General features: G+C 43.6%; 1 protein-coding gene across 1 annotated transcript; it reads left to right on the top strand.

The window, feature by feature from the left end:
- Positions 1 to 5298: 5298 nt before the first annotated feature.
- Positions 5299 to 13662, top strand: ttc19 (tetratricopeptide repeat domain 19). Its single transcript, XM_085804674.1, has 10 exons — positions 5299 to 5382; positions 5578 to 5669; positions 7929 to 8039; positions 8238 to 8276; positions 9273 to 9329; positions 9415 to 9476; positions 10858 to 11000; positions 11095 to 11279; positions 13137 to 13299; positions 13379 to 13662. Exons 2-10 carry the CDS (start codon positions 5643 to 5645, stop codon positions 13537 to 13539), a joined length of 948 nt encoding a protein of 315 aa, XP_085660800.1. The 5' UTR covers positions 5299 to 5382; positions 5578 to 5642; the 3' UTR covers positions 13540 to 13662.
- Positions 13663 to 17145: the final 3483 nt, after the last annotated feature.

Raw genomic sequence — 17145 nt, 5'->3', positions numbered from 1 at the left:
CATTTTTAACATTTATCTGCACACAAATACTGTAGGAGCCTAGAAATTAACATACTCCATTATAAAGTGAACTTAAACCCTTTTCAAAACCTGGACTCTCTGCATGTAAAAAAAGGCCAACAAATGCACATTGCACAATATTTTTAAAAAAAAATTAAAAATTAAAAAAAAAAATCGATTTTTGAAAGAAAAAAAAATCGATTTAAAAATCGTCAAAAAAAAGATATCGCGATATATATGTGAATCGATTTTTTTTCTCCCAGCCCTAATTAAATATTGCGAATCGATTTTTTTTTTCTTTCAAAAATCGATATAGCCTATATATATATTTTTTGAAAAAAAATTTTTTGAAATTTTTTAAAATATTGTGCAATGTGCATTTTTTAGCCTTTTTTACATCCAGAGAGTCCAGGTTTTGAAAAGGGTTTAAGTTCACTTTATAATGGAGTATGTTCATTTATAGGCTCCTACAGTATTTGTGTGCCAAAAAATCATAGAGAGAATCGGCAATATCGTAGAATTGCAATTTAAATCTAATCGCCATCCAAAAGAATCGTAGAAGAATCGAATCGGGAGAAAAGCATATTAATCGTCCCAGCCCTAGTAAAAACCATAGATGACATCATGCATGTTGCGTTCATAACAACTCGGAGGTCAGAATTCCCAACTCGGAAATCTCCGACTTCTGACATCATTGCGTTCACGCTGCAGGAACTCTGAAGAGAAAAAACCATGGATACCTGAAGGAAGTTTGTTGTATTGTGCCTCATCGCTGAATAGGAAAAATCAATGCAGCAGTAAATGATGTTTATTCTGGAGGAGAGGAGACGCTGCAGATGAGTGAACATATAATGTTACAGCCTTGATAACAGTTAAACCTTATTTCATCACATACGAAGAAACACAGTTTCACACCATACAACAATCACAGCTTAATATAAACGTATTTCATATAGGCTACTGCAATAATACACAAAAATATGCAGTAAAACCTCAACAAATAACTTAAAATGTCTAAATTCTAACCGTTAAAGACGAGGGCATGACGCCATGTTTTGATGTTGTCGTGACGTCAAGTCAGAAAGTCGGAGCTCTGATATGATACCCCGAGTTTCACACCTTTAATTTCCGAGTTCGATGCCGTTCAATTAAAACTTTTTACAACTCAGAGCTTGTTTTTTTTCCGACTTCCGAGTTGTCTTGAACGCAGCATATACATACATGTCGTTGCGGCCGCCATCTTGGGGGGGAGTTCCTAACTTCCTATGTTAAAAACCATAGATAGATGACGTCATGCAGTACGAGGTAAAACAAAACATAACAAAATCCCATTCACCGGCATCTACGTGTATATATCTATGGCCGGCCCAGGATGATGGGGGGGGGGGGGGTTGTTACTATGGAGACACAGGTCAGGGATTAAGACACTTTAAAACACTAAGAAACTTCCCTGACTCTGTGTCCCTCCAAAATAAAAGAAAGCTCCAGACAAACTGAAACTCAGAGACTCGTTTGGAGACAAAGCTGCTGTTTTTCTTTTGGGTCAACATATGGACCAGCTGATTGGACGGTCGTGGGACACAGCTGATTGGACGGTCGTGGGACACAGCTGATTGGACGGTCGTGGGACACAGCTGATTGGACGGTCGTGGGACACAGCTGATTGGACGGTCGTGGGACACAGCTGATTGGACGGTCGTGGGACACAGCTGGTCACTTTTTAATCACTGACATTCACTTTTTCTTTGTGTCATGATGAAGAACTGTTGAAAGATGCTGTGACAGGTGTCGTCCTGCAGCAACACTAACACACACACTAACACACACACACACAGACACACTAATCATGTGACATTTTCACTAATCATGTGACATTTTACTTTTCAACACAATAAAGGTGTTTAAAGGAACAGATGTTGTTAGTGTGTGTTTCCTTCTTCTCTGATTGGCTGTTTAGACTTCATATTGACTAGAGCCCAGAAAACCCATTCACTCCAATGTATGTGTGTTGTCCACTTGCTGGTAAATTGATGAAAACGGCCGTGTTTTTGTTTTTAGGTGTCTTGGTCATATCAGATTATACTTAGAATTAGTTTATTACAAAATGTAGATTGAAACATTCATGTAGAAAACTGTTTTTTTTTTTTACTGGCCTATGTGTTAATGTTTATCTGTAAAGGATCCTCAATGATGCTATTAACGTGGGTGATCTATAAATGTCCTTAAATTATTGAAAACACCACACTGCTCATTCACCAACAATGCAGAGATGTCAGTTCTTTTGTAAAACCCATATTCCTCCACCAGGAGGCGCTGCCATTGGACCGATGCTGTCCTTACTCTCTTTACCAGAGCTTATTGATCAGCCTAGAAAACCACAGGGTGGAGTTCAATGACAAAACTTTATTAACATATTTTACAGGTGAGTTAGACCCTGATGACACGTTGGACTCAGGTTCTCTTTGGATTCCAGTTCCTTTACAGTTTTTCTCGATTGCTAAGACACATTTCTGTAAAGCTTCTCTCCTTTTCTCTAAACTGTGAACACAAACCCCAATTTTCAAGCTACATTCACAAAACCTCAGACTCTTCTTGCAAAACCAAACTTTCACATCAAAACAGTTCAATCTGGTGCTCAAAACTGAACTATGTTGTCAAATCAAAATTAAAAACACTACTGAGCAGCCACTAAACACTACATAGACAAATAGAAACAAACGCTCAGCACATGAAGCTGTAGAAATAAATGTTTATTGTTCACTGTAGCTAAATGCATGTTGCAAAACAAAAAACCTCTGCATTTAGTACTTGTATACAGTAAGCCTACGTAAAATTAAAGTACAAAAATATAGAAATGAGAAGTGCATACAGTAACTCAGCAGCAGCATCATTTCTCTACTGGATCAGGCCACAGGACTTCATCCTGAACTAGCTACAGTAGATGTGCCCTCACATCATTGGACACAAGTGTGATCAGATTGAGTTGTTGTGTTCAACCGGTGAAACTTGTGCTTTACTTGTGTTTGACTTTTGCCACCTGTGCTCAGCATTATGCAACACAGGTGCATCACAATGAAAATGTGTTGGTAAGATGTTAAAGTCTAAACAGGTGAAAAGTGACTGGTTCAATCAGTGGGTTCAGACAACTGAGCATCTAGTTCAGACAACAGGGTTTAGTGTTTTAGCAACTGAGAAAAACTGTAATAGGCTACACATAAATAAAACAATAAGAAATCAATAAAGCTTGAGGGGATGTTAAAACACTTCACGTCTCATTTCATCTGCAGAAATCAAATCTTTAAATGACAACAGAGTCTGTGTTCAACTCTACATCCTGTTTTCAATCTCAAAAATGCTTTTACAACGTCCTGTTTATTACTGGTGCTTTTTTTCTTTTCTTTTTTCTTTCAACTTTATTTAAAGTTGTAACAATAACAACATTTCAGTTTTTCCAGCTCACATTCGTTACAACAGTAAAGTCACAAATTTTATGACAGTAGCCTATAACAAAAGTTAAATAAAACAATCAAGTTAACAATAAAGGAAAATACATTTGGTGACAGACCTTCTATCCCATGAAAATTACAATTATAGTTATTGTGACAGATTATTCGTTAAACATCTCTGAATGTATGTTCATTATTGTTATACATTTCTTGTTTGTAATTAAATTAAGAGACTTAAAATAATAATCAACTTCAATTAAAACAACTTAAATGATGGTGAAGAATTCTGAAATTTGCATTTATGAATATGAAACTTCCCCAATAAAATATAAAGGTTTACTATAGTACACAGTTTCTTTTCTTTGAAATCAAAATAAGTGATAACGTTCTTCCCCTCAATGTTGATTTTGTGTTTTATTTTACATAATATATAGCCTAATTCTCAACTTCTTTCCAAAATGTTCTGCTATATGAACAACCATAAAACAGATGGGTTACATTTACAAGGTCAATTTAACAAAAAGTACATTTGTTATCGATGTCAAGGAATCTTGAAATATACATTTTAGATGGGTGTATGTTAGTTTATTACTGGTGCTTTTATTGTGAAGGCGCGCAGGCAGCAACGCGTCACTTCCGGCCCCATGTAAACAGAGAAGATGGCGGCCTCCAGTGTGCGCCGCGCTGCCGTCCTCTGCCAGACCCTGAACCTGGTCCGGAGCTGCGCCGGGAACAGGTCGGTGTGACGTCATCTGGACCGACACCTCCGCGTCATGAAGACGTCACATTAATTTAACAGCGGGAAATAGAGTGTGTGTGTGTGTGTGTGTGTGTGTGTGTGTGTGTGTGTGTGTGTGTGTGTGTGTGTGTGTGTGTGTGTGTGTGTGTGTGTGTGTGTGTGTGTGTGTGTGTGTGTGTGTATCAGCTGTGGATCAGTGTGTGGAGATCCAGATGTTAGTGATGAGTCCTTCACACACAGACTGACTCAGTGACGTCATCCACATCCAACACACACACACACACACACACACACACACACACACACACACACACACACACACACACACACTCATACAGGTGTTGATGACCTGCAGAGATGGACAGAGTACTTGACCCCAGTACTTGAGTACAAATACTACTGGTCAACATGTACTCCGTTACAAGTAAAAGTAGCTCAGTCGACATGTTACTCCAGTAAGAGTAAAAAAGTACTTGCTTTTAAATGTACTTTAAGTCAAAGTCAGAGTCAGAGTAAATGTCTTATTTTCCACATCAATGAATGACTCTAATAGTTTGTAAATGAATGTAAGGAGCTTTTAACTCTTGTTAGTGAGAATGAACTCTTTGCTGCTCAGCTGCACTGATGTGCTGCTTTTAGGGGTTAGGGTTTCCTTCACAGACAAACACAGCTTGTGTCCAATAGGATTTTAGAAAAAGACCTGAAAGTAACCAGTACTTTTCAGCCTTCCTACTAATTAACTCCAGTAAAAGTACTAATATTTGTCTTGGAAATGTATTCATTCATTCATTCATTCATTAAGAGTAATAAGTACCAAAGACATCTAATACTCAAGTAAAGTACACATCCTCTGGATATGTACTTAAGTACAGTACTCAAGTAGATTTACTCCGTTACTGTCCACCACTGAAGCTTCTCTCCTCTGTTGATGTGATTAAAGCAGCAGACAGGCTGTGAAGGGAACTCGCTCGGCATGCTGGGTAAAGGAGAGTCGGCCTGAGTCTGTCTGGAGGAGCGGTGAGGGAGGAGGAGGAGGAGGAGGAGGAGGAGCAGGAGGAGGAGCAGGAGGAGCAGGAGGAGGAGGAGGAAGAGGAGGAGGAGGAGGAGGAGGAGCAGGAGGAGGAGGAGGAGGAGGAGGAGGAGGAGGAGCAGGAGGAGGAGGAGGAGGAGGAAGAACGGTGCTGTGGGCTGCAGTCGGTGAGTTCATCCTTCATTCAGGAATATCAATCAACTTTATTCATACAGCAGCTCATTAGATAAACCACAGGGGCCAAAGAGCTTTACACTGAGACATAAAATACGAAAATCAATACACAGAATGTATACGTGTGTGTGTGTGTGTGTGTGTGTGTGTGTGTGTGTGTGTGTGTGTGTGTGTGTGTGTGTGTGCAGCCTTCTCTTTCTCTCTGTTCAGGCCTGAAGACAAACGAGACGAAGCTGAGAGGAAACAGGACGAGATGATCCTGCTGCTGAAGAAGGCCAAGGTACTACTGACATCTACTGACATCTACTGACACAGTGTCTTTTTCTTTCTTTCTTTCTTTCTTTCTTTCTTTCTTGTGCATCACTGCGTGGCGATTTTTCTCTCCCTCCGAAATTTGGAACACAAAATAAAACGCAACAGACTCAGTGTGCAAGGAGCCTGCGCGTAATGTTTTTTGTCGGATGACGGATACGAAAAACGCATGAGAAAAAGACGGACTCAGTGTGCAAAGACCTTAACTCAGCATTGTTTCAACAGTTTCTTCAGCTCATTCAGCAACAGAGTTCAGCTGCTTTCAGCATTCACACGCATTTTCTGCAGGAAATGCTATCTTTTTCTAGTTTTCAAATTGTTCTGTGGTCACAAGTAGTCTCCTTTTTACATTTAATATCTCTGTCCTTACATAACTTGTTGTATGTCACTGTTCGTCAAACTAACTGTCATTTTGTGGTATGTCATTGCGTTATGTTGGTTTATTGTCCCTATTCTTTCTTCTTTTGTGTCACTGTTGTTGTATGTGCTTTTATTGTCTATATTTTAATGTTACTCCCCCTCTCCCTTCCCCTTAGGAGGTCTTCACCTCCTACCAGGCCACTGCCTTAATAAGAATGTATTCTTAGCAATTCTTGCCTGGTAAAATAAAGGTTTACTACTACTACTTTTGACCATCATTTAACATGCGTCTCCATGTCCACGTTGAGATTCGAGCTGTGTCAGTAACTGGTCTGTCTCTCTACAGCTCAGTCTGTAGTTCTGTCAGTAGTTGTGTCAGTAACTGGTCTGTCTCTCTACAGCTCAGTCTGTAGCTGTGTCAGTAGCTCTGTCAGTAACTGGTCTGTCTCTCTACAGCTCAGTCTGTAGCTGTGTCAGTAGCTCTGTCAGTAACTGGTCTGTCTCTCTACAGCTCAGTCTGTAGTTCTGTCAGTAGTTGTGTCAGTAACTGGTCTGTCTCTCTACAGCTCAGTCAGTAGCTCTGTCTGTAGCTGTGTCAGTAACCCTCTGTCTCTCTACAGCTCAGTCTGTAGCTGTGTCAGTAGCTCTGTCAGTAACTGGTCTGTCTCTCTACAGCTCAGTCTGTAGCTGTGTCAGTAGCTCTGTCAGTAACTGGTCTGTCTCTCTACAGCTCAGTCTGTAGCTGTGTCAGTAGCTCTGTCAGTAACTGGTCTGTCTCTCTACAGCTCAGTCTGTAGCTGTGTCAGTAGCTCTGTCAGTAACTGGTCTGTCTCTCTACAGCTCAGTCTGTAGCTGTGTCAGTAGCTCTGTCAGTAACTGGTCTGTCTCTCTACAGCTCAGTCAGTAGTTCTGTCAGTAGCTCTGTCAGTAACTGGTCTGTCTCTCTACAGCTCAGTCTGTCCCGGTCTCAGCTCCATGAAGCCTCAGGTTTCCTCCACCAGCTCAGTCTGTAGTTCTGTCAGTAGCTCTGTCAGTAACTGGTCTGTCTCTCTACAGCTAAGTCTGTAGTTCTGTCAGTAACTGGTCTGTCTCTCTACAGCTCAGTCAGTAGCTCTGTCTGTAGCTGTGTCAGTAACCCTCTGTCTCTCTACAGCTCAGTCTGTAGCTGTGTCAGTAGCTCTGTCAGTAACTGGTCTGTCTCTCTACAGCTCAGTCAGTAGTTCTGTCAGTAGCTCTGTCAGTAACTGGTCTGTCTCTCTACAGCTCAGTCTGTAGCTGTGTCAGTAGCTCTGTCAGTAACTGGTCTGTCTCTCTACAGCTCAGTCTGTAGCTGTGTCAGTAGCTCTGTCAGTAACTGGTCTGTCTCTCTACAGCTCAGTCAGTAGTTCTGTCAGTAGCTCTGTCAGTAACTGGTCTGTCTCTCTACAGCTCAGTCTGTAGCTGTGTCAGTAGCTCTGTCAGTAACTGGTCTGTCTCTCTACAGCTCAGTCAGTAGTTCTGTCAGTAGCTCTGTCAGTAACTGGTCTGTCTCTCTACAGCTCAGTCTGTAGCTGTGTCAGTAGTTGTGTCAGTAACTGGTCTGTCTCTCTACAGCTCAGTCTGTAGCTGTGTCAGTAGTTGTGTCAGTAACTGGTCTGTCTCTCTACAGCTCAGTCTGTAGTTCTGTCAGTAGTTGTGTCAGTAACCGGTCTGTCTCTCTACAGCTCAGTCAGTAGCTCTGTCTGTAGCTGTGTCAGTAACCGGTCTGTCTCTCTACAGCTCAGTCTGTAGTTCTGTCAGTAGTTGTGTCAGTAACCGGTCTGTCTCTCTACAGCTCAGTCTGTAGCTGTGTCAGTAGCTCTGTCAGTAACCCTCTGTCTCTCTACAGCTCAGTCTGTCCCGGTCTCAGCTCCATGAAGCCTCAGGTTTCCTCCACCAGGCCGTGGTTCTGGCTCATCAGACCCACAACAACCAGGCCATCATCTACACCTACAGCCTGGTAAATAGGACCACCATGGAAACAAGCCTTTTGAACACGTGTCTAATGTTGTTCAATAAAGTTTTCAATCAATCAAAAAAAAAAACACCTGGACACACCTGTCCTCTGACCACCTGCAGCACCACCTGACAGTCTGATGTCTCTGTGTACCTGTACCTTCTCTGAACTCACCTGTCCTCTCACCTCTCTGTCCCTCAGATGGCGAACCTGGCCTATGTCCAAGGTCACCTCGACCAGGTGAGTACCGTCCAATCACAGCACAGATACCTGTCTTCATAGTGCACCTCTTTCCATCATGAGCTGTGTTGTAAATCATCCACTCATTCACTCTCTCCCTATCCCCTACATCATGTATATGATATAGTGACTACATCATGTAGACGATGTAGGGAACGACGGGAGGAGAATTCGGACACTAGACGGTCATTTTCTGAACGTGGTTGCGTAGCAGATGCTCCAGGTGTTAGCGTGTTAGCCTACTGCTGTGACGGAAGCAGACGCACCAAGAGTCATGTAAACAAACCAGACACATAACAATAAAATAATAAAAACCAGACACTTATGGGAACATTGAGGATGTGATTCTTGAAGTTTGGTTTGGTAAACTACTGTTGTGTGTCCCGACCGTGTAACAGCTATGTGGCTATTAGCTTAGCTCGTTAGCTGTGGATATTAGCTTAGCTGGTTAGCTGGTATTTCCTCCATATTCTACTACAGTTTCTTTATTAGATTGATTTAATGCTGCCTGTTATTGTTGGGATGCTGCTGCCCAACTCCTGCTCCTCAGGCAAACGGAGCGAAGGCAAATACGTCTGAGGAGTTTACTGCTAAATAACCTAAATAAATCGTAGCTAACATGCTAGTTAGCTTGCTCTTCTTCTCTGGCAAAACACGACCGCATTGCATTGTGGGATACATACAGGAGTAGAAAGTAGTGTACATCGCTTGTTCACTCAATGTTGTGGTGCATTGTGGGTGTTTTGTCGTCCACTACATAGTGGATGAAATTAATCGCGGAGAATTCGAACAACACTACAAAATGGCGAACACACTATATAGTTAGTGCACTACATCCGTGATAGGGGGCAATTTACAACACAGCTATGGTCTTCTTCCGTCAGCTCATGCGCCGTTGCTATGGCAACAGCAGTGAGACCGCACACCCCGTAACCTGAAGGGCCTGTAGAGACCGCTGAACTTTGAACTCATCATCTTCCTCCTCATCTTCCTCAGGCTGAGAAACTCTTCAAAGCTGCGATGAGCTTCATGTTGTCAGGAGGAACACCACAGGTGAGTGTATGAGTGTGTGAGTGTGTGTGAGTGTGTGTGTGTGTGTGTGTGTGTCCATCTTCACTAACTTCCTGTCTGTTTCCAGGACGACAACGCTGTCATTGAGATGTCTCTGAAGCTCGCCACCATCTACGCTGAACAGAACAAGTGAGTGACAAAGTCCCATAAATCCGTCCTGGTTGAACTGGTTGTTGGAACGCCGAGCCGGGCTGAGGAGAGCTCTCGTCAGTAGACCACAGAGACTGATCACAGATTCACCGATGAGGCAACTGCAGACTGACTGGATAATCCAAAACTATCATCACAACTCATGTTCCTTTCACAAATTAACAGTTGTGCACTTTGCCTTAAAGCAGAAGTAAGCGGAATGTTTGTGTTAATATTATAAGTCTTAAATAGTTATATCTTCCGACAGCAATCACTTCTATAGAGTGTTTGGTCTGAAACACGGGTCTGTCAGTCACTCTGCTCTGCTGTAAGCCGAGGAGAAAACTTTCCTTGTATCCTACAACCTTTATCCAATGAGGAGAGAGAACGGACCAATAGATCCATGACGAGGGCGGGGACTGCTAACTCCATCGGCTGACAGGAAGTTAGCCAAAACCACCAGATCACTTACTTCTGCTTTAATGATGAGCAGTGGAAGTTGATTCATTGCACAAATCTAGGGTTAGGGTTAGGGGGTTAGGGTTAGTTAAAGAGGAACTAAACCCCTAAACCACTTTTTTCTGCTGAAAACAAATGTATTTGGGTATAAGGTAGTGTTGTCAGTTGATTCTGGTCCAACTTTTGACATTTTAGTCAAAATATTTCAATTTGGTGTATTTTGTAGTAAAAATGTAGAGTGACTGCCCTCTATGGGTTGAAACACGGCTATTACAATCGAATTTTTCTATTGGCTGAGATGGAGGCAGATGACGTTTTGGAGGCAGCTTTCGTCACCGGCCACTAGCTCCCCGACCAATCAGCACCGGCTGCTGCCTGCCGCTAACGGTTGCTAGGCACTCTAGCTGCTCTGCTGCGGCTAACGGTTGCTAGGCGCTCTAGCTGCTCTGCTGCGGCTAACGGCTGCTAACAGCTGCCTGAACGGGAATCGTTAGTGCGGCCGGCGCTAACGAGCCGTTAACGAGCTAAGCTAACGAGCCGGCGGATCGGCTGTAGATGCTGTGTCACGGCTCTGGCGTCCTCTCCTAGTAGTGTCCACGCTACTAGTGCTGTTAGAGTAGCTCGTTAGTAGCTCGTTAGCGCTAGCAGAAGTGTTGATGTGTGTTTATTACTTTTTTTTCTCTTTTGTGTGATTTCGCGGGTGTGAATGGGGCGCAGGGGGGAGGGGGGAGGGGGGGTCGGAGAGTATCCTGGAGTCCCGCCCATAATCAAGGCATTTTTTGAATTTCAAGCTTAGAGCACGTCATCCAAAACTGAGGGGTTTAGTTCCCCTTTAAGTAAAGTTCATACAGCAGTTTGTCTGTTTGTTTGTTTGTTTGGTTGTTTGTTTGTTTGTTTGTTTGATTGATTGATTGTTCCTCAGGGCGGAGCTGGCTGAACATGGGTTCAGGTTCTGCACCGAGTCGTTGGAGGCCAAGCTGCAGAAGCATCAGGACGAGTCGTCAGAGGAGGCGACGGGTGAGGCAGCTCTCACCGGTTCTACAGCAGAACACAGCTGTGACCCAGGTAGAGACCAAGGCGGTCTGACTCAGACCAGGTGAGCCTCCACGTGTCCAGACCCGGGTCAGGCTCAGAGCTCTGTGGTTGTTGTCGTCCTCAGAGGAGCAGGAGGCTCTGAGGAAGGAGCAGGAGGCTCTGAGGAAGGAGACGCGCCTCCTCCTGGGTCTCTGTCTGGACTCACGGGCTCGATACCGAGCATCAACACGCCGCCTCAAGCAGGCCACACAGGACTACCAGAGCGCCCTGAGCATCTGCCGCCAGGAGCAGGGGGAGACACACCCACAGGTAAGACATACCCACAGGTAGGGACACACCCACAGGTAGGGACACACCTACAGGTAGGGACACACCCACAGGTAGGGACACACCAACAAGTAGGGACACACCAACAAGTAGGGACACACCTACAGGTAGGGACACACCCACAGGTAAGACACACCCACAGGTAGGGACATACCCACGGGTAGGGACACACCTACAGGTAGGGACACACCTATAAGAAGGGACACACCTACAGGTAGGGACACACCCACAGGTAGGGACACACCAACAAGTAGGGACACACCAACAGGTAGGGACACACCAACAAGTAGGGACACACCTACAGGTAGGGACACACCTACAAGTAGGGACACACCCACAGGTAGGGACACACCAACAGGTAGGGACACACCCACAGATAGGGACACACCAACAGGTAGGGACACACCTACAGGTAAGACACACCTACGGGTAGGGACATACCCACAGGTAGGGACATACCCACGGGTAGGGACACACCCACAGGTAGGGACATACCCACAGGTAGGGACACACCAACAAGTAAGGACACACATACAGGTAGTGACACACCCACAGGTAAGACACACCTACAGGTAGGGACATACCCACAGGTAAGACACACTCACAGATAAGACACACCCACAGATAAGACACACCCACAGGTAAGACACACCTACAGGTAGGGACACACCCACAGGTAGGGACACACCAACAGGTAGGGACACACCAACAAGTAGGGACACACCCACAGGTAGGGACACACCAACAAGTAGGGACACACCAACAGGTAGGGACACACCCACAGGTAGGGACACACCAACAGGTAGGGACACACCAACAGGTAGGGACACACCAACAGGTAGGGACACACCAACAGGTAGGGACACACCAACAAGTAGGGACACACCAACAAGTAGGGACACACCAACAGGTAGGGACACACCAACAGGTAGGGACACACCAACAGGTAGGGACACACCTACAGGTAGGGACACACCAACAAGTAGGGACACACCAACAGGTAGGGACACACCTACAAGTAGGGACACACCAACAAGTAGGGACACACCAACAAGTAGGGACACACCAACAAGTAGGGACACACCAACAAGTAGGGACACACCAACAGGTAGGGACACACCAACAAGTAGGGACACACCAACAGGTAGGGACACACCTACAGGTAGGGACACACCAACAAGTAGGGACACACCAACAGGTAGGGACACACCAACAGGTAGGGACACACCAACAGGTAGGGACACACCAACAAGTAGGGACACACCAACAGGTAGGGACACACCAACAGGTAGGGACACACCTACAGGTAGGGACACACCAACAGGTAGGGACACACCAACAGGTAGGGACACACCAACAGGTAGGGACACACCAACAAGTAGGGACACACCTACAGGTAGGGACACACCTACAGGTAGGGACACACCAACAAGTAGGGACACACCAACAGGTAGGGACAAGGAAAGTTTTCTCCTCGGCTTACAGCAGAGCAGAGTGACTGACAGACCCGTGTTTCAGACCAAACACTCTATAGAAGTGATTGCTGTCGGAAGATACAACTATTTAAGACTTATATTAACACACAAACATTCTGCTTACTTCTGCTGTAACTCTTTGAGCTCACAGCTCTGGTGCCTCAGAGGTTGATAGTTGTGTAGCTCAGGTATAAAACGTATAACAATAAGTCATGCGTTCATCACTTCAACACTGGTGAAGGATATGAATGGAAGCAATGCACACAACAGACTGACACCTACTACTTGCACAATGAATTCATCAGAGACTGGTTTGATTTGTGGCACCGAGTATGAATGAGGTCGTGGTGTCGTCTCCTGTCAGACTCTGGTGCTGATGAGCGACCTCGCCACCGTCCTGGATCTTCAGGGTCGCCATGACGACGCCCTGGTACTGGTCCAACAGGCCGTGGACCTGAGCCGAGCCGCGGGACACCCGGACCAGCACGTCCTGCTGGGAAACATGGCCGGCATCCTGCTGCACACAGGTGAGACTCTGACTGTGTCCTTTGTCTCTGTCCTCTGAACTTGTCCTCTGACTCTGTCCTCTGACTCTGTCCCCATCAGGACGTCTGGAGGACTCGGTCCGGTTCTACCACGAGGCTCTGAGTCTGGCCCGGGAGGCCGGAGACGAGGAGGCTGTGGACAAGATCCAGGAGGGACTGAAGGAGTTGAAGAGGAGGCGGAGCCAGGAGAGGAAGGAGGAGGAGGCAGCTTCAGAGGAGTGACGGGTGTCAGGACGTCCATGTTGTCCCTCAGGCAGGGCCGTTGCTATTAGGAATTCTGGGCCCCCTTAACGAATACTAAAGTGGGCCCCTCCCCCTAACTTTTCCTTTTTTTTTTCTTAGACTACGTATGTATTATGGTTTTTTATTTAGCCTTCTTTGTTTTGATGCTAATGCAGCAATACACTGCAAAAACTCAAGTATCTTAGCAAGAATATTTGTCTTATTTCTAGTCAAAATGTCATTTCTAGTCAAAACAAATCTCATTCTACTTAAAATAAGACACATCATATTAAAAGCAGCTTGTTTTTAGACACTTTTTTACTTCTTTCAAGCATATTTTCACTTGGAATAAGTAGAAAAAATCTGATAGTGGAGCAAGTTTTTCTTCCTTATTACAAGCACAAAAAACTTACTTTCACTGGATTTTATTTATTTCATTTATTGTGAATTTAAGTGAAAATGATCTAAAAACAAGTTTTGACTAGAAATGAGACATTTGGACAAGAAATAAGACAAATATTCTTGGAAAGATGTTGAGTTTTTACAGTGTACTATGATTTATGGGCCCCACTGGGCGCTGGGCCCCTAGAATTATCATCACCTTTCTCCCCTATACAACGGCCCTGCCCTCAGGACGTCCACGTTGTCCTTCAGGACGTCCACGTTGTCCTTCAGGACGTCCACGTTGTCCTTCAGGACGTCCACGTTGTCCCTCAGGACTGAGATATGATGGACCTGCTCATGTTGACTGTGACTGTGACTGCCCCCCCCCCCCACCCCCCTACTGTCCTCAATCAGGTCCTCAGATCTATCCTCTACCCCCCCCGACCCCCACTCTCATGAATATTCATGATGAGGTCATTCATTCATTCATTCATTCATTCATTCATTCATTTGGGACATGCGTGTTAAATCTGACTTCATCCCACATCATCTCAGTTTAAGTAATGCAATAATTCTGTCACTCTGTAAACTATGGTGAGAAGTTACTGCTGTTCTACTTCAAAATAAAAGTTGTAAAAATTGATCTAATTGTTGTTCTAAAACACAACATGAAGAACCACACACACACACACACACAGACGAGGTGCTGTCGTCATAGAGACGCCTTCTGGTGATGTCACACATGTTTTTCCTCTGCAGGTTCCCACAGACTGACACAGTTGAACTTCCTGTTTACTGAACATGTCAGAATAAAAGCCCAGTGATGACAGTAAACAAAGACCAGACACCACAAACACAAATCAGCAGATTAACCACACACACACACACACCCTGGGAAACAGCGCGCACACACAGACACACCAAGTCAAACACACATCTGGACTTCATTCAGTGTTTTACTGTTACAGTTTTTCTCGATTGCTAAGACACATTTCTGTAAAGCTTCTCACCTTTTCTCTAAACTGTGAACACAAACCCCACTGTTCAAGCTACATTCACAAAACCTCAGACTCTTCTAGCAAAACCAAACTTTCACCTCAAAACAGTTCAATCTGTTCTCAAAACTGAACTCTGTTGTCAAATCAAAATTAAAACCACTACTGAGCAGCCACTACATAGACAAATAAGAAACACAACGCTCAGCACATGAAGCTGTAGAAATAAATGTTTATCGTTCACTGTAGCTAAATGCATGTTGCAAAACAAAAAACCTGTGCATTTACACTGTAGCACTTCTCTCCTTCCCTTTCTTTCACCCTCCTCCCTCCCTCCCCACATCTCTTTTCCTTCCTTCTTTTTTCTTCCCCGTTCATCCCTCCTTCCCTCATCCTCTCTTCCTTCACCCTGTCGTCTCTCATCTTCTCCTCCTCCTCCTCTCCTCCTCTTCCTCCATAAATGCATGTTGCAAAACAAAAAACCTGTGCATTTAGCACTTGTACATAGTACTGTGTAAAAAAAAAAAAAGTAAAAAAACAGAAATTATGTGCATTTAGCACTTGTATACAGTAAGCCTACGTAAAAATAGAAAAAAGTACAAAAATATACAGACAGTATATACAGTAACTCAGCCACAGCATCATTTCTCATCCTGAACTGACTTACGTATGCCCTCACATCATTGGCCACAAGTGTGATCAGATTGAGTTGTTGTGTTCAACCGGTGAAACTTGTGCTTTACTTGTGTTTGACTTTTGCCTCCTGTGCTCAGCATTATGCAACACAGGTGCATCACAATGAAAATGTGTTGGTGAGTTGTTAAAGTCTAAACAGGTGAAAAGAGACTGGTTCAATCAGTGGGTTCAGACAACTGGGTTTAGTGTTTTAGCAATTGAGAAAAACTGTAATGATGTTTTTAACTGAAACAGCTGGATACACACCGAGCCATCCCATAATGAGCAGCAGGAGCTTCAGGAGCTAAACTCCATGACGACGGAGAACATGTTCAACACACACACACACACACACACACACACACACACACACACACACACACACCTGAATGTGTGATATTTACTTGTAAACACACACACACAGGTTAAGTGTAATTATTGTTGTGCTGAAGGTTAATCAATCTCACACACACACACACACACACACACACACACACACAGAGCCCTGGTTGCCGTGGTTATAAAAGCAGCCTCAGTGTGTGTGTGTCTGTGCTGGACGACGTCTCCACACAACTGACCAGGTAGGAAGAATCGATGCATCTGATTGGCTGATTGACCCGATCACTTCCTGTTGTCATATCAGGTCTGATCAGCTGACGAGGCAGCGACCAATCAGAAGCTCTCTGTCTGTTCTGTCTGTTCTCTGTCTGTTTTTGTTCTTTTTTTTTTTCTTTATTGACAAGCAAGTAGAGTACAATAATGTTTTTTAGACAAAAAATAGGTATGAAACAAGGTAATAATCAGACGAGACGGTAATAAAAAAAACCCAATAACAGTTAGAAGAGGAGAGAAACTAACAAAAAAAAAGAAAAAAGAAAAAGGGTACATACATTGGTCATAGAATACAGAGTACACAAAGACTATAATCACTGATTTAACAAAAATCCATAAAGTCATTAGAAATAACATTAAGATTAGACATTCATCAGGCTGTCGTAAATAATACTGCAGAAATAGATCTTTTTTTTTTGTCATTTACTGTATAATTCTGAGAGACTTAAGATGAAAGTTGAATTCAAGTAGAAATCTGTGTTTGTGTATAAAGAATTTACAGGAAATAATTAAGTAATTAGTAATGAATCAGGGTCAGGTGTCTGTTCTCTGTCTGTTCTGTCTGTTCTCTGTCTGTTTTTTTTTCTGTTTTTTTTCTGTTTTTTTCAGTATTGACAAGCAAGTAGTGTACAATAATGTTTTTAGACAAAAAATAGATATGAAACAAGGTAATAATCAGGCGAGACGGTAATAAAAAAAACCCCAATAACAACTAGAAAATGCATTTCCTGAAGGAAATACGGGTGAATGCTGAAAGCTGTAAAAGCTGAATGAGCTGATTACAATGTTGAAACAATGCTGAATTAAGTTAAGAAAACTGAAGAAATAATCTTGAAGAGATGAAATAATATATGAAGAATACGAAATGGTTTGAAATGACTTGAATTGTTGAAGATCAGTATGAAGAAATTTAAAGTCTGAAGTCTACTCAGATTTACTT

Source organism: Trachurus japonicus, chromosome 17 (genome assembly GCF_045865225.1).
Source record: "Trachurus japonicus isolate A0001 chromosome 17, Traja_1.0".
NCBI classification, from domain to species: Eukaryota; Metazoa; Chordata; class Actinopteri; order Carangiformes; family Carangidae; genus Trachurus; species Trachurus japonicus.
This window is presented reverse-complemented; position numbering and strand designations above follow the sequence as displayed.